The sequence below is a fragment of the Vespa mandarinia genome, chromosome 18 (genome assembly GCF_050613455.1).
Source record: "Vespa mandarinia isolate Hongniang chromosome 18, ASM5061345v1, whole genome shotgun sequence".
Taxonomy (NCBI): Eukaryota; Metazoa; Arthropoda; class Insecta; order Hymenoptera; family Vespidae; genus Vespa; species Vespa mandarinia.
Window position 1 is genome coordinate 3,660,175 of NC_140827.1, and position 17,328 is coordinate 3,677,502.

At 31.4% G+C, this 17,328-nt stretch overlaps 1 protein-coding gene across 2 annotated transcripts; it reads right to left on the reverse strand.

Annotated features, from left to right (window-relative positions):
• Positions 1-13,834: 13,834 nt before the first annotated feature.
• On the reverse strand, positions 13,835-16,179 carry LOC118445356 (uncharacterized). 2 transcript variants are annotated; one of them, XM_085662497.1, is made up of 9 exons: positions 16,089-16,179; positions 15,522-15,641; positions 15,328-15,445; positions 14,995-15,250; positions 14,781-14,906; positions 14,557-14,647; positions 14,276-14,415; positions 14,022-14,154; positions 13,835-13,955 (listed from the first exon to the last, which is right to left on the reverse strand). In XM_085662497.1, the coding sequence occupies exons 2-9, from the start codon at positions 15,621-15,623 to the stop codon at positions 13,905-13,907; spliced, it is 1,017 nt and encodes a 338-aa protein (XP_085518623.1). In that variant the 5' UTR covers positions 15,624-15,641; positions 16,089-16,179; the 3' UTR covers positions 13,835-13,904. The 2 variants fall into 2 exon arrangements, with proteins under 2 accessions (XP_085518623.1, XP_085518622.1); XM_085662496.1 differs by lacking the exon at positions 16,089-16,179 and adding an exon at positions 15,850-16,005.
• Between the last annotated feature and the right edge of the window lie 1,149 nt (positions 16,180-17,328).

The following is a 17,328-nucleotide window of genomic DNA, read 5'->3' on the forward strand; positions in this document are numbered from 1 at the left end:
CCAACTGTTTCTCACCCATACACACGGAGTACACCTGGGCACACGGACAGATGAGAACGCAGAAAATATGAGGGGGAGAAACGGGAATTAGTACATTAATTGCTGAAAATCCTAAGCTAAAAATGATTAACTTATCAACTAGGCCTACGGGCTATGATTCTACAAGTCTCTTTGTTTCTTTTGCAATTACTCTACTCGACTTTTTTCTTGCAAAAACAATGACTCTACTGAGACTTATATTTTATCAACAAAATATTTCATTTATTTTTCATGCAGCAATAAAAAACCTCGGACGACTCCTTCGAACAAGCGGCTATATACTAATGAAAGAACAAAATCATGATGCGCCACTTGTATTCCAGAATCTATCCGTCGCGCTTGTCTTCTTGCTCATTTTTTTTTATTTTTTTGATATATCCATATCGATATATCGAAGTAAATCGCGATCAAATAGACTAAGTAGGAAGCAATGCATGTATACTACATCACGTGCTTTTTTCACGAACAAAAGCGAACAAAAACGAAGAAAAAAAGTGCGAATTAATTGCACTTTTAATTAAAAACGACTCTACCCGATGAAACAAGAAGACCCTATCCTGAGCTAATAAAAATAGGCATGCACAATAAATAAACAATGGAAAACATGCAGAAAGAAAAAAATACTATTCGTGAGTAAATCCAAAATAAGAATTACTCACGTGCTCGTCAATAATCAGTTAAAAAAATTACAACTAGTAACTCGTGCCGATTCGGACCTTTCGTCCTCGACATGATGAGTACTGGAGGAACCATAATTTTTTCACTTACTACTTAAGAAGTTCTACGATGGCTCCAAAACACTCGTCCGCGCTGTAGGTCGAAAATGTGGTAGGTAGACATCGATGTAGATTGAAATTGGGTAGGTTGAAATTCTTGTAAATTATTATAACTGATGATCTGGAAAAGTACAAAAAACAAATATCGAATAAATTTATTGTCATAACAAGATCGTTATTAAAATTATTATTAATAAAATTTTAAAAATTATTTACCAATAATTTCCTAGAGAAAATGTGTACTAATTTCTTGATCATCTTCCATGATGCACTGACTCTAATACGCGATATTTATTTATTTTATTTATTACGAGACGAACTGAATTTAATTCGCGAATCTATACTGTTAAACTATAACTATAGTCTTTAGAAAAAGAAAATTAAAACTATATACGAACAAACACTGACTCTATTATTACTGCATTGCACGCAGTCAATTCAAGTTCACATTTTTCTAAAAATTAATTTAAATCACGAAATAATCGCGGATAAATCTAAATCAACGAACAAGCACTGCTTCTACTCCGTGATTTTTTTGTTAATTACCGGAAAAACACTCGCTTTATTCAATGCATCGCGCACGATTGCAATGATTATCTGAAAGGAAAAGAAAAATCAAGTTATTAAAATCATTGTTATAAAAAAAAATCATTTAAACTATAGAGAAAAAAATGTTAACAAATGTTTACTTACTAGATTCTTCATTAATCCTTGAACGATGACCTCCATGAAGAATATCACAAATTATATTTCTTGAAACAGGATATGTACATAGCTGAAAAAGAAAAATTAGTTTAAACAAAGAAGAAAACAAATAAAGTTCCTGTAAATGCTCAGTTGTCGATCAAAATCAGAAGTAAAAAAAGTTAAACTATGACAACAAAATTACAAGTCAACTGAAATTACTATTGTCTAAAAAAATATTAATAAATATCTATTAATAATATTATTATAATTAGTTATGTTACAATAAAATTTTATATTATAATATTTAGTTTATTAGAATAAAATTAATTAGATTTATCTATTAGATTGAATAGTTCATGATAAAATAATGATTTATATTATATTATACTATATATATATCATTATTACTAATAATACTAATAAGATTAAAATTAATATTAATAATTAAATATTAATAATTATTAAATTTTACTTTACTCTTATATGAAATAAAAATTTATTTAAATTAGGTTAATTATATTTTATAGTGTTTTATAGTAAATTAATTTTTGTTATTATGGTATACGTAAACTATATTATAGACTATATTAATATATATTTAATGTATCCATAATAAAGTGAAGAGATCTAATTAACAGCGAAGAGGTAAAACTATAGCGAAGAGGTAAAACTATAGCGAAGAGGTAAAACTATGGCGAAGAGGTAAAACTATAGCGAAGAGGTAAAACTATAGCAAAGAAGTAAAACTATAGTGAAGAGGTAAAACTATAGCAAAGAGGTATAAAGCAAAACTTACATTATGATGACAGCGCAGACTTGACAATAGAAGGTGAAGGTAAGTTGACTGCGTAGACTATCTCCTGAAGTCTGATCTATTGATACAGTATGATGTATTATAATCTGCAAAATAAAAAGACTTTATTAGTAAAAACTAAGATTATTAGCATGTTTATGTGTGTATATATAATGTATATGCATGATAAGTGTATACATGTATATGTGTGTATATATAATGTATATGCATGATAAGTGTATACATGTATATGTGTGTATATGCAACCTATACAGGATATATACAAAAATCGAATATGATACGAAATTTGAATAATTTTGATCAAAAATCAATAAATTATTAATTTAAACACAAAAAAAACACTTCAATCGCAAAAATAAAGCTGAAAAATACGAAAAAATAATTGCGAGGAGAACCATCGGAGTGACGCTATGACGTCATATTTTATTTTCGCGAATATCTTTTAAACGCGAAGATGCCCCGTCTTGCGAACATTCACGCGTGGAAATCGTCTTTTCGGCAATCGATTGATATATAAATGAAGTATGTACATTACGAAAAATATAATATTTACCTGTAAATAACGAGATGATAAGGCTCCAATGCAACCGGTATCACAGAAAAATTCAACATGGCGGAATCGCGCATGCGCAATGCGCCACTTGCGTAATGACCCCCCGCGAAGTTTGCGATTTTTCGATCTATTATACAAAAATAACAAAAAAATAAAAAAATGGTATACGAACTTAAAAATTGTTAAAACAGATACTTTATTAACTAAAACTATGGAAATGAATCATTATAAGTCGATACCTATAGAAATAAAGCTGAAAATGGTTGGAAAAAAAATCTTAAAGAAAGTGTATAAGCAAATATATACAATTATTTTCTGTACAAATATCTTTTATTCTCAACACCATCACGAAACGTTAACAATATCACTTGGAAATTATTTACTTGAAAATCGATTAGTATATTGGACGATATTGTACGTTCGAAGAAATATACTAATTACCTCTAATTAGCGGGATGAGGAAACTCCGTTGCAATTAGTACCACATAAGAATAAAAAAATGGCGGATTCATCACCAGCAAGGAAGGTAAGTGAACCCCTCGCACACGCTCAGTGCGCCATCTATACAATGCCTCCTCCATCCCCCTCCCACAACCCGCGAAATTTCTAATTTCGTAATTTATTATACGAAAAATCGAAACTTTAAAAATACAATATACGAACCTTAAAATTGTCAAAATATATAGGTTTTTATTTCAAACTATGAAAATAGGTTTATAAAGTTTAGTATCTGTAGAAATAGAGCTCAAAAAAAGTAAAAAATTGTAGAGAAAATTATATGAAATTAAACATGATTATACACACGTAAATAAAATTACTTTTGCTACGTATAATTTTCATTCTCGATAAAAAGAATATTGAAAATTATGCGCTCAAGAAGTGTTTAATACACAGCCAAAGAAATATGCTATTTACTTATAATTAATACATCGATTTCTTGTTAACTTACATTTAATGGCAATACTACTTTTCATGATGAAGATTGAATAAAATACTCTCTGCAGTTGTATTTAAAAATATAATAAGACTTTAGATTTGATTAAAGATTTATAAAAAAAAAAAATGTGTACATTTATACGCACCCTTCGGGAAGTAATACGAAATTAGTAATTAAGAGAAACAGAGGGAAAAATTAAAAAAGAAAGTCTTCAAACTTGAATTAGTACCTGCTTCTATGGTCGAGCAATTAAATACCCTGGACTTATGTAGACTTTGATCCTTCCAATCAACATCCTTACTCAAAGCAGACAAAGTAACCTTTCTACATTTCAAAGTCCTTCTTTGGTGTGTCTACAGAGAACAAAATAGTTGCTGAATATTTAATGTTCGACTATCCAGCTAGTTCTCAAGGTTTCCTAATCATTTAGAGTATTATTCGTGTTTGCATAGCTTTCTTATTATAGTAACAAACGAAGTCAGAGAAATCTATGATAGTAGTCGACGTGAAAATTGGAAAAAAAAAAAAACAAAAAAAAAACAAAATTATAGTCAATACTAAAATATCGAATGACTAAACGTTTTTACGAAACTATGTATAACGCATTGGACTATCCAACAGCGTCCTCTTTCTCTTCCTTCCTCCTACTCGACAACTGAGATACTCCCGTTGCCTGGCACCAGCATCCTCTAAAGTAAATATTTGACGAGTAGCTCCGCTATCGCGGCAATACCGTTGCTGATGAGGGTTGTGCAGTGTGCACCCTTGCTCCGATCCCTTCATCCACTGGCGTACATCGTCGAGTGTTGGTACGTCACTTTGTAAAATTACAGTTCCTAGGTAGTTTGAAATCGCTCGTTTCTCTCTCTCTCTCTCTCTCTCTCTCTCTCTAAATGTAAAACTCCTCGAGCTGGACCAATATGTTCAAAATTCATATAAGCTGATCGTTTCTACGTTTACATTCGATTCAAATCGAATCGGTTGACTCTCATTCAACTTGTTCTGCACAATTTATCATCTGAAAACATTCAACAAAGTTATATATAATTACTACCGTAAAAAAATAACACGATTGTAGGCTTTTAATAACATATATAAGTGATGCAAGAGACCGCTTACAGCGATATGCGTTCATATTGAAAGTAATGCTCTCGCATCCGGAAACTCGTCTTAAGTGCGAAACAAGAAAAGTGCATTCTCGATAGTAAGTAAGGGAAGCTTCAAAACCACCACTGGATCCTCTGGGATTTTCAGGATCGCTCAAAGCACACTGTTATGCACATGTGTCCACTTTCGCATCTGTCGTAGGTAGCTATGTAAATTTCTTTGTTTGAAACTTAGAGATGAAATAAAAATACAGATAGTACCATATGGTGATAAACTTTGAGTTTTCATTCACTGAATGAGAAAATAGAAATTTGTTAGAGTATACAGAGTGAACTATTTCAATGAGAAGATGAACAAATGTTTTTACTCTATATTTTATACTTATTTCTTTATACTTATATTTATACTTTTATACTTATTATTTGAAAAATCTAGTTTGTCCTTTTAGCTTGTAAAAAGCATCATCATACACCTATAAACAACAAAGACGTTTAAGCGTTCCCATTGAAATGCACTATGCTAGAGGGAAGATATGATAAAGAAAGTAGTATACGTACGCTGACTTCACGAATCTATAAAACATAAGCATTATACTTTCTAATCTGATAGGCTAGCGGCGAGTCTGGCTATCGCATTAACTCTCGAGGCAAATGATGCGTGGCGCATCGCCAACCAAGCGCAACCCCAAGCGACGCTTGGTACCTTGAACGTTGTTTGTACCTTCTCGCTATCGACCAAAACCATTTTCTATTGGATAGGTCAACCACTGGGATGGTCACGAAATATGCTTGGATTTAAATCCATCATGTAGCAGGATTAGGATGGTGCCTGGATTAGGTATTCATCATTCAATATACGTCCAATCGTCGATTGATAATAAATTGTTTATATGATAGCAAAATCGATCTAGGTATGCATTAATAGCTTTATATATATATATATATATAAAGCTATTAATATATATATACACAAACAATTGATTGAGAAGGAACAAGTAATCCAACAGTTTAAACCATATAATCGAGAGTAGAAGGAAAACTCATAAGTTGAGGAGAACTCACCAGAATGCCAATGTTGACCACAAGAATAATAATTCATTGATATCTCTGTCTGACCTCATGCATCTCATGATCATGGATAACGGGTAAAATCTCGTTTACGGAATTAAATGCAGTGATGCAAACGTGATTACAGTGGTTTCCAATCGAGTACTGGAAAGCTAATTCTGCTTAAGATTAGCTATGGAATTCCACACGGGTTGGAAGGTGGTGGGTGGGTGGATGGTGGGAAGAGGAAGGCCACCATTACCACTCCCACGAAGCCACAGTGAAACTTTGCTCTTATTCGTCATTAGTGTACACTGCATCGAGTCGCATAGCATGTATTTACTCTGCGGCCTAAAACTTTCGAACAATCCTCCCGAACGTTCCTCGTAAAGCGTTCTGAAAGCATACACATTCTCATACATCTGTATTTTTTAAGTCTTATTTCATCTTTTCCGTCATAATATGAATTATTCGTTCATATTCAAAGGGGATTACCATTGTTGAGTATAAATTATATCAACTATAAGTTTTACATTGTATAATCATTTTTTAATTATAGAAAGTTGAAAGTATCATGAAATAATACTTACACATTTTTTTTTTTTAATATCTAGAATTGAATCAAAAGAGAAATGATGATAAGAATAGTAGGATGGTGACAATGTTCAAAGAGGTCATTAGCAGGGTGGCAAAGGGAGGTCCAACTGGTTGGTACTCCTTCTCTCTCTCTCTCTCTCTCTCTCTCTCTCTCTCTCTCTCTCTCATCCTCTCTTCCTCTCCATGACAGAGAACCGAGAGCAGGCGTATGGCTTCAGGGGTTAATAGATGGCCGATGTCACTGCACCGAGGTCAGACACTGTGTCACCTTCCACGTTCGTCATTACGAATGCAGATTGAACCTCCCGCCATTACCCTGGTTCCTATCTAATCGTAGTCGAGGCTGACCACGAAACTTCTCGTCCGGTCAGAGAAAATTGCCCATTGTCGAACGCCGAGCCTCAACGAGTCTTTCTCTTTGTGTCTCTCTTTCTCTTTATCGACGAACAACGAAATATAGGATCGAAGGCTACCGCACTTCAGTGAGCTCAAATTTCACGCAGCTCTCTCTCTTTCTCTCTCTCTCTCTCTCTCTCCTTCTCTATCTATCTATCTCTATCTCTCTGCCTCTTTTTCTCTTGTCGGTGTAGACCGTCGATGCTCGATCAAGGTTTTATTAACCGAGAAACGTGTGTTCGTCGCTAGAAAGAAAATGGCAAGAGTACCCATCACTTCAGTGACTGTTTCAATAGTGAAATAAGGTCGTAACATAGGATATTGAAAGTTAATTACTCACTTCACAGAAAACTTCTAATTATTTTTGGAATTCTATGCTTCATCCTTCTATTTTTCTTTTCCTCAACTCCAAAACTTCTTCTTTCTACAACAGATGTTAAGCCTTCCTTTCCTTATTTTTTTTCTTCTTCTTCTTCTTCTTCTTCTTCCTTTAAAGGACTCGACTAGACAAGAACTGACATTTCCTTCTTCCCAAAGGGAAAGACAGACTGTAGACTATAGTCGCCATTGTTTCATTCCGTTTCTGTAATAGCCAGTTCAAATGATCCTCCTTCGACAAATGTCACCCTCGTTACGTTTTATTCCACGGAAGTCATATAGCAAATTGTCTCTCTTATTTCTGGAATTTGCCCCTATAACGTATGACTCTCGCTCCGGCGATGTTCCATCGACTTTCGAAATATCACTCTCGTCAATATCCTCTTCGACGCCATTTCGAGGATCCATCATATTTCTTGGAAATCCTATCAATAACTGACTTGGAAGAGAAACGGTGAAATTGAAATAACTGCAAAGTGTATTCTGCAAAAAAAGAAAAGAAAAGAAAGAAAGAAAAAAGAAAAGAAAGGGAGAAAATTATATTAACAAAGTGATATTAAAATGGAGACAATGCTAATGAATTGTAAAGTAAGCTCAAACTATTATTACGATCACCAACGTAGTAAGCAATAACATATTATTGAACGGCAAAGTTATATCGAGCGTCACAAGGGAGTATAATTGGCCATGAAATTCGTACCCATGAAGGACACGCGGTCTTCCATGGCGACCAAAACGATGAGAAAAACGCGAGACTTTCATGGCTTCATAACGTTCTTAACGTTTACAAGGGGTATATCGTTCTTAATTAAGCTGCCAGTAAAAAACTTAGCAAGAATTTCCTCAATGAATCATATCTCGGCTTCGTTAACATTTTTATTTGCTCGGTATTTCATACCAGGAAACTGAAATTCTATTCTATTTTAATTGATATCTGTAAATAAAAAAAATAAAAATAAAAATAAAAAATTACACGTCAATTGTCATTCAATATTTGAGATACAGTCTTGTCAAGTGATACTCGACATCGAGAGCAAAGTTAACGATCATCCTTATCACCGTCTGTCGGGGAAAAAATAACAAATATAATAGAGATATAGAGTATAGTTTGAATCCGAGAGAATCGATGATGCGTAAACGAAAGTGTACGAAGGATAAATGTATTACAAGAGTAAGTTTCCGTCCGATGTAAATCCACGTAGAAATGAGATTCCAAGTAGTTTCCGGAGAAGGTATTAAAGGACTCTCTCTCTCTCTCTCTCGCTCTCTCTCGCTCTGAAAGGGCACACGAAGGATATGCGCGTTGCCTTTCGCAGCGCGTGCGCGAATACTCCGTGAACAAGTTTCGCGCTCAACCCCGTAATGGCCGGTTATAAGCATGAATATGTAAATGACATTTAGGGCACAAACGACCGACAGGGCTGCAAGCACAAGCGCGCACTTCTGCCCTTCCATAAACGCAACTGCCTTAATAACGTTTCCTCCTTTATCTTCTCTCAAAACGTATCAACGTTTTCTATACTTAAAAATGATTATTGATTTCGAAAAGATAAAAGATTCGAACTGATCTTTTATCAGTTATTTTCTTGAAATTAAAATTAATTCCACGATTACTACACTTGACCCCGTTGGATTACGAGAACAATAAAAATGTCGAAAAGAGAAAGAGAGAGAGAGAGAAAGAAGAACATTAAATTGCAACGACAACGAACCACCCAAATAAAATAATAGAAAAGGTAAAGTGCAGGTTAACAAAGAGTAATTAACGTAACATCAAAGACCACCGCAGGCTCGTACGGTTCGTTGAAGCTTTTATACGACGGTCACTCGAATTGAAATGACGTTTTCAAATTTACGTCAGCATAGAAATCTCTGTCATATTTCCCAAACATGCGAGACATATCGTATTTCATAGCGCACGAACTTTTTTCTCACTAAATTAAATTATGAATCGATGTTACAAAAAAGAGAGAGAAAATCGTATTTGCATTGTAATAAAAATAATAGCACTACTCCAAGAATTATGAGAAATTGATCCATCGATCAGAGAATGGAAAAAAGAAGAAAAAGGCAATTCTTTTATGACACTGACAATCAACGCAAACGCTAAAAGTTCAATGAATAACGAAGATAAGAAGGTATACTAGATGGTAAAAAATTAAAAATCAAAAAAAGAAGAAGCAAAAAAAAATATATAAGTTGCCTAGAAAGGCTTCTATACGTCAATTCTTGCAAGTTCAAGCGACGCGTTGCTCATTTTACATGTATTATTGCATTTGCATAATATTTGCAGTTTTTTTCATTACACCGAAATCCCCGTTTCTCCTAGGGTAATCCTTCTCCTACCTCTACTCTCACTTCTCGAAACTACTTTCGTTGCCGAACTATGTATCCTTCTTCCGCTTCCACTATGCTCCTATAAATGGATTTTTCTGTGCAATATCTATTAGCATAGTTTTTACATAATTGCACGCGATAATACAAACGAGACGATACTAGCTATACGGATAGCTACTTTACTGAAGCATAAATCGCTTAGCCAATGTGAAAAGTATGTGATAATAAGAAACGACAAAGATCGAGGAGAAAGAAAAAGAGAGACGAATTAAAAATTAGAAAAAAAAAAAGAAAAAAAAAAGAAGGAAAATAAAAATAAAAATGTGAAAGTGTAAAGAAAACAAACAAGAACTTAGAGATGATAGACGAGGTAAAGAAATTAATGACAATATAAAAACCTCAAGTTATTGCTACCACGGGAATAATTAAAAAAAAAAAAAAAAAAAAAAAAAAACAATTCTTTGTCCGTGCAAAATTGAAATGGGTTTCGGCTTCTAACATAAAACTGCATCGAATTCGTAAGTGGTGCTCTTTTTCAGCATTTAAGCGAGCAGCTAAATGCAGTTCATTATCCTTCCTTTGTAACATCTATATAGATTGTCCTTGCGCATGCACGCCAATGCACGACTCTTTTTCTGTTGTCCATCATATGTTAGAACGTTATACTTTTTCTTTTTCTACAGGACCGAGGAGTCGACATTTGGAAAGAGACACTGGAAAATATGGTATGGTTAGATTCAGAAAGAGTTATTATCGTATAACTTTTCATTGTAAGCTCGAAAATTATAATTTACAAGCAGTTGTTTCATGGTTTAATAAATCTCAACAGAGTAAGTTACGTATTATATGGAAAGAAAAAAAGAGATGGTAAAGAGAGATTGCAAAAAATGACTTAACATATAAGTTTCAAAATGCAAATACTCGAAGTTCCTGGAGACGCTTTTTCTCTCAACAGAAGATAAGCCATAAGCGTTAAATCCTCTTGTGACTATTTCTATGATTTATTCTTCCGTGCAGAATACACTCCCCATATAGTTATATGACAACGCATTACGTATGAGCTAAAAATGAAATTAATTTAATTATGAAAACTTCAACGAGACAAATCTGAATTATACGTTTTAAAATAAAGTCATACATTACTAATACAAACCTCTTGCGGGACGAAAGTGTACATGGTTTTAAGCTTATCATTAAAGCTGCTATAAATAATTTTTCCGTCTTTAGAAATATATTGTAAATTCATATTAGACATCTTAATGTTTCTTAAAAGTCGCTACTAGTGATATGTTATAATGGTACAATAATAAGTTCAAATAATCGTATTTTTCGAAATGAAAAGTTAAAAATAATTACACGAAAGATTTACCCACATCGAAAATATCACAAAGTATATATATATATATATATATAATAATTTCATATTACTTTCATATAATATTAATAATAGATATCATAAGTATTATGCAAGTTGAAGAATAGATTAAATATTGCAAGCGTTCCTTGTTATTCTTGCATCAATGCAAAAATCACATGTTATGGTACACCATTGCGTAGGATAATGATGTATGAATAACCTAAAAGAATACATTCATTTTTAATATATAACATGTATGTAATATTAAAAATAATATAATCCTTACTCGTGCAAAGAAATCATTCGAAATTATGTACATTCCTCTGAACGAAATCACACATGGTTTAATACTTCTTATTAATAATATTGATAAATCTTTTTGATATTTTATCGGAAATTCATAGAATGATATTTGAGATCTATCAATATTGAATGATTATAATTATTATTAATTAATAATATATGGTAAAAAAAATGATATACACACAAACTCTCTAAAAGTACTGCATTATGATCTAATAATCTTTGTCCGACATAACAATGAAGATAAAAGGTAATTACAGATGCTCCAATATAAATAATGTATAAAAATGCTTCGTTCGTATTTTTTATCAAGTCAGAGATCTGTAATAGCTAAAGCCAAACAATTTAACTATTCCCAAATGTTTTTAAATATCATCAAGAATGAAATATGAATATTATAAAATTAAAATATATTCTAATATTTTTTTAAAATCTTACTTACACAAATATAATCTATGATAATGCATAACATACTAAATATCATCTCAATTAAATATATATTTTCACATAAATCATTTAGCAGATCGATGAATCTTTAAAAAAAAAAAAAAGAAAAAGATAATTTTAACAAAAAGAAAAAATATTAAGCGCAAGAGCGTGTCTTAAGGATAAAATTTCTAAGATACATACTCCGTAACATTTACATGATGTGTCACTATATCTTTAATCCAATTGTATGCATCGCACGTTGCTATAGAGGACCATTTGTACGAAAGTTCGTGCGAATTTTTTTTCAACGGTTGACCAATCTTAAATCTGTTGCATGTAGTGCGAATAATGATCGAAACATCATTATAGAAATGTCGACATTTTTTTTTTCTCGATTATATATACTTACATTAGGATACTTAATAAGGCGCATGCATGCGATAAAAATAATAAGAATGTCGTAAAATTTACGATTGCCACTGTAGTTATGATCCATAATATAAATAATTGAATGAAAAATATGATATAAAACGATCTTTTATCGAATAAAATAGTATCAATAGTAATTGGTAAGGTCAATTGAGTATCATTGACAACACCGGTGATATATAAAACGACGTGTGATGCAGACGGAAATATTAAGATAATTACGTACAAATAAAAACTCACTGAAACGACAAAAGTAAGAAATAAAATTAATCGTTAAAAATCCACGAAATGATACGTTCTTTTGTACTTACATAAAATCCCTAGAATGAATCGTTTGTTTTCTTTTGCATATTTCTGCATAATAATTATTTCTTGCTTGTTCGATATGTGATTATAATCGAATATAATATGATCAAGAAGTTTCTTTAGCTGTAAAGTTCATCTGAACATTTTCATTTTTCTCTTTACAAATGCCCTCGTCGATATAATATTTGCAATACATACCAATTCGAATTGAAATATGGCATTATAATAACAATACGAGGCACTCAGAAGAGTTATAAATATCTGAGATTCTTCAATGATCGATTTTATATCAAAGTCGGAGATGTAGAATCGATAAAACTAAAAGTGAAATAAATGTGAAAGAAAATAATTTCAAAGATACGTTTAAAAAGTTATTAGATTTACCTCAACTAAAAAGGCCACGAGCAAAGATACATTGACGATAAACGTTCGAAGAAACTTTTCAAATTTTTCTTGATAGGGCCATAAACCTAGTTGCAGTAACAATCGTTCGTTCAAATCGTAGTATTCGCATACGTCACCTATTATAACTTTCGAAGACATGACGAAAGTATTACTGATAATATTACTAGCAAAATCAACAGTCAGCAACACTTTGTAGAAAAAAAAAAAAAAGTAAAGAAATAATTAAAAATAATAATACTATAATCTTCAAATCGATTGGAATATCTTTCCAATTGGAGAATTATACAATTTCTACAAGTATGGAAACAGATGTTACTTCCCAAGGATCAACCGAGGGATATTTTACTTTCCTTTTCAAAGAGAACATGCGCAGTCAGTTCGAAACCTTCCACTCGCTGTTCGACCATAGTGCAATATAGTCCTCGTTACTTTTAAGAGCTCCGAATTACGTCGCAAAGAAAATTTCAATCTGTCTTAAGTTTCCAACAGCAATGTAAAAGACAACTTCTACGTTATTCCTTCTTATTTTGCATTCCAATTATGCATTTCTAATTATCTTTTATTAGAGTAGTATAGTAAGCGACATAAAAATAATCGATGCAATACGGCTTTATAATCATTCTTCCATTTAAATAATTACAGTACATCTAGCATTTCCTTCGCAGTGGTAAGAGCTCCCACGTAAGTAACAAACAGATGTTTTTATTTCTGACGATTAAACGAGAGTTGTCTCCGCCTTCTACTTTTACTTCAAAACGACATGCGCAGTAGATTCATTTCACTGAAATCTTTGTCATTTGTTGTCCAACCACGCTACAGTACATTTATATAAAAAGGTAGTGAACGTGAATACTATAGAAGGTGTGCATACTATACATTTTAATATTTACTATATCATCGTGATATTTACTACAAATGAGTATACGTTTAATTTTGTTCTTTTTTCTGGAAGTAATGATTCTAATAGATTGATATCTAATATTTTCACTATTACGAGATTACTTAAGCTTACTGCATATTATAATACACCGTAGCAACGGAAAATGCTTTTTGTATTAACTGAAATAATAAATTCATCATTAATATAATTATCACTTAATATGTCGATAATTGAAGGCTATTTACCGCTGCAAAAACTTCGTGAGAAGATACAAATAACCCTCCTATTGAAAGTTTGGCTGACTTCATACTTCTTGCTATGATGAATAAAAATAACTTTTGAGTTTTGACGGTAAGCGCATAGAAGGGAACTTTACACCTAAAACGATTAATATTTGAATAATTATTAACTAGTCACGTTTAATATAATGCTTCAAATTAATTATAAGTATAATAATTTAAAATAAATTAAACGATTGGTGTTTGGCATTAAAACTTACAATTCCATGTAAGTTGCATTACTATGATCTAAGAGCTTTTGTCCAATATAAAAGTTAATGTATATAAGGAATAGAGATGTAACGATATAGATACAACATGCTACTGTTTCGCTTGTATTTTCTAATACAATTTGAAATGTCTATAAGAACGAATTACTCTTATTATAAAATAAATACAACAAAATATTCTATATTACTATAATATATTCTTATCATATTTGCAAAATGCAAGACTGTTTTTTTTCCATGATATATTTGACTAATTTGAAACTATTACTTACATAAATAAAATCAACAATAATTATAATCATCCCAAAGAAAATTTCGATTAAATAAATCATCTCGGATAAAGAATTTATCAAATCAATTAACCTTGAAAAAAGAGAGAAAATGAATTAAAATAACATATAATAATGATAATAAAGAAAAAAAATGTACGATAAAACACTCTTGCGAATTTTTAATGTAAAAAACAAAAAAAATATAATAATAACTGGTAACTAACTGCGTGGCCTTTATATGACGATTTATTATATCAACTATCCAATCGTGCTCCTTCTGAGGTCCACTATAATAAAAATCCTGTTCCATAGAATTCTGGTTTTTCTTAAATGGTTGTAGTGTCTTCATTCTAAAATAATACTATTTTAATATACATTTGCAAACATAATGATACCTACTGCAAATAAGTCTTTTTTTCTTAATTATAGCATACATACATAAGAATGCTAAATTGATTGCATGCGTGTTGTATTAATACCAAATATGTTGTGAAAGTCACAAATGCTATCATAGTTAAGACAGTAAGTCCTATAAGTTCATAAATAAGGATACTATAAAATACTCGTGAATCGGTTATATAATTAACTGGTATTGGCAATATTAATTGAGTATCGCCCGATAACCCGACGAGGTATAAAATCACACTTAACATGGATGGATAAATTATTAAAGTATGATAAATATTGAAGATGACTGTAACAACGTTACGTGTAATACAATTACAATATATTGTTCATCGTCATTCGAACAGATTTTTCGAACATACTTACTAGCAGTAAGTAACATGTATATTCTATTTTCTTTATTATATTTGTTTACAATATCCCATTCCTTATCATCCAAGAGTTGTTCATAATCATTCATTAGATGTGCATAAATTAGCTTCACCTAAAAGTAAAGTAAATTAATGTTTCTTCTGATTAAGACTATTCTAATAATATATATAAAAAAGTTAAGTACGAACGGTTGTAAAATTATAAATAACGGTGTAATAAGTAATGATGGTACACAGACAGGGTAAAAATAACTGCATCCTTCTAATAGTCAAATTCATCTCAAAGTCCATCGTGCAAAATTGATAAATCTAAAGTCAATGTAGACATTTTTTCTTAACATTTCCATTAAATCCATAATTTATTTATTATTTTCAAAAGTGTATTAACTTTTTTTTTTTTTTGTTTTTTTTTTTTTTTTTTTTTTTTTAACAAATTATACTTCTCGACTGGATTTTCATCGATTGCAATAATAATTATGACGAGGGTAAAACGTTTAAGAGAAATAATAAAATTTACCTGATGAAAGAACATAGGAATAAAGAACAAAGTTAACGCACATGTTCGAACAATACGTTCCTTCGAATTTTCATAAGGTCCTATGCCGATCATAAATAAAATTAATTGACTTATAAGTTCACTCTGACCGAAATAGTTTATTTTTCTCGAAGACATAGTAACGTTTCCTTTTGTTGTTCGCGACAAAATAATAAGCTAACGCCAATCCTAATGCCTCATTACGCATTCAAATTGCTTACCTGTAATAATCGATATAAAATTCTAGGGAAAAAATAATACTTTAAACGTCAAATTGATTGAACGTTATAGTATCACATACTTTCCCCTTCGGACAATTAAATAATGTCTAATGTTTCTCTCGCAATATTGCAAAGGTGTATTCAAGTAGGGAAACAGATGTTTCTTCCCAACGATTACACGAGGGATTCTTCTGTCTTACATTATTGTATTATTCGAAGAGCATGCGCAGGAGGATTCTACCGACTGCAAACTTCGTCATTCATTGTCTGTCCATAATAGTGATCTCTAACTCAAAGACCGGAGGATAGATATCACAATTAGATTATTGCTAGTGCAAGAAATAGTAACATCCACCGATGTACATACATTATAACTGTGGAAAAAGAAAAGAAAAATAATATTTGAAAAAATGAAAGAAAGAAAAAAGATAATATTTTATTTTGTAATTAAATAATATGACTTACTTCCAAAAATCACCGTGTAAGTTATCTTCGCATACTTTTTTTTTCATAATTTTTTTAATAGCTTCAAATTCTGCAAATGCATCCACCAATCATACGTTATGCGTTATCAAAAGTGAGTTGCAAAAGATAAAAATTACATTTTGAAAAAAACGAGGGGAAAATTTATGAACAAACAGAAGAATATTTTAAAAATAATAATCCACATTGATAATAAAAAGAATCGATTGTTTCATATTTTTATCTGAAAAATGATAGAGAATCCTTCGACGAGAAGTAGCGAACATAGCTCGAGGGAAATGTTTCTGTATCCTGATAAGGCGATATACCAAGAATCGTCATCAATCGTAGAGTCACAAAATAATACGTATCGTAAACGTCTATAACTTTCAAAGAATGAAGTATGACTATGATACGATATGGAAGAAATGGTCCGTGAGTAAGTAATTTCTATTTCATTAAGTATTCCTATGTCCCATATACAGTAATTTACAAGTGAGTATAACCCGATTGTTGAATATTTATGCAATACTATGGATTAACGTGTCAGAACCAATATCCTCTCGAGGGTTTTCACTCCACTAGACACAAATAATTATACCTCATTTATATATATATACATATATGCTCAGAAGAATGTTCTTTCTTAATAGGAAATAATTGAATACTCATTCTGAGAATTTTTGTTTAGTACATTTTTTAGATTACATCTTTTGTTTGTAAAATAAGAATAAACTACCAAGATCTTTAAAAATCGACACATACGTATGTATGTCAA

What these genes read in the sequence shown, in the direction of transcription:
- LOC118445356 (XM_085662496.1), bottom strand. Translation starts at nt 16,005, where the DNA reads ATGTCTTCGAGAAAAATAAACTATTTCGGTCAGAGTGAACTTATAAGT. An exon ending in ATACATGTTACTTACTGCTA is followed by an intron (nt 15,251 to 15,327) that starts GTAAGTATGTTC and finishes ACGTTGTTACAG; the next exon opens with TCATCTTCAATATTTATCAT. An exon ending in CGTCATATAAAGGCCACGCA is followed by an intron (nt 14,648 to 14,780) that starts GTTAGTTACCAG and finishes TCTTTTTTCAAG; the next exon opens with GTTAATTGATTTGATAAATT.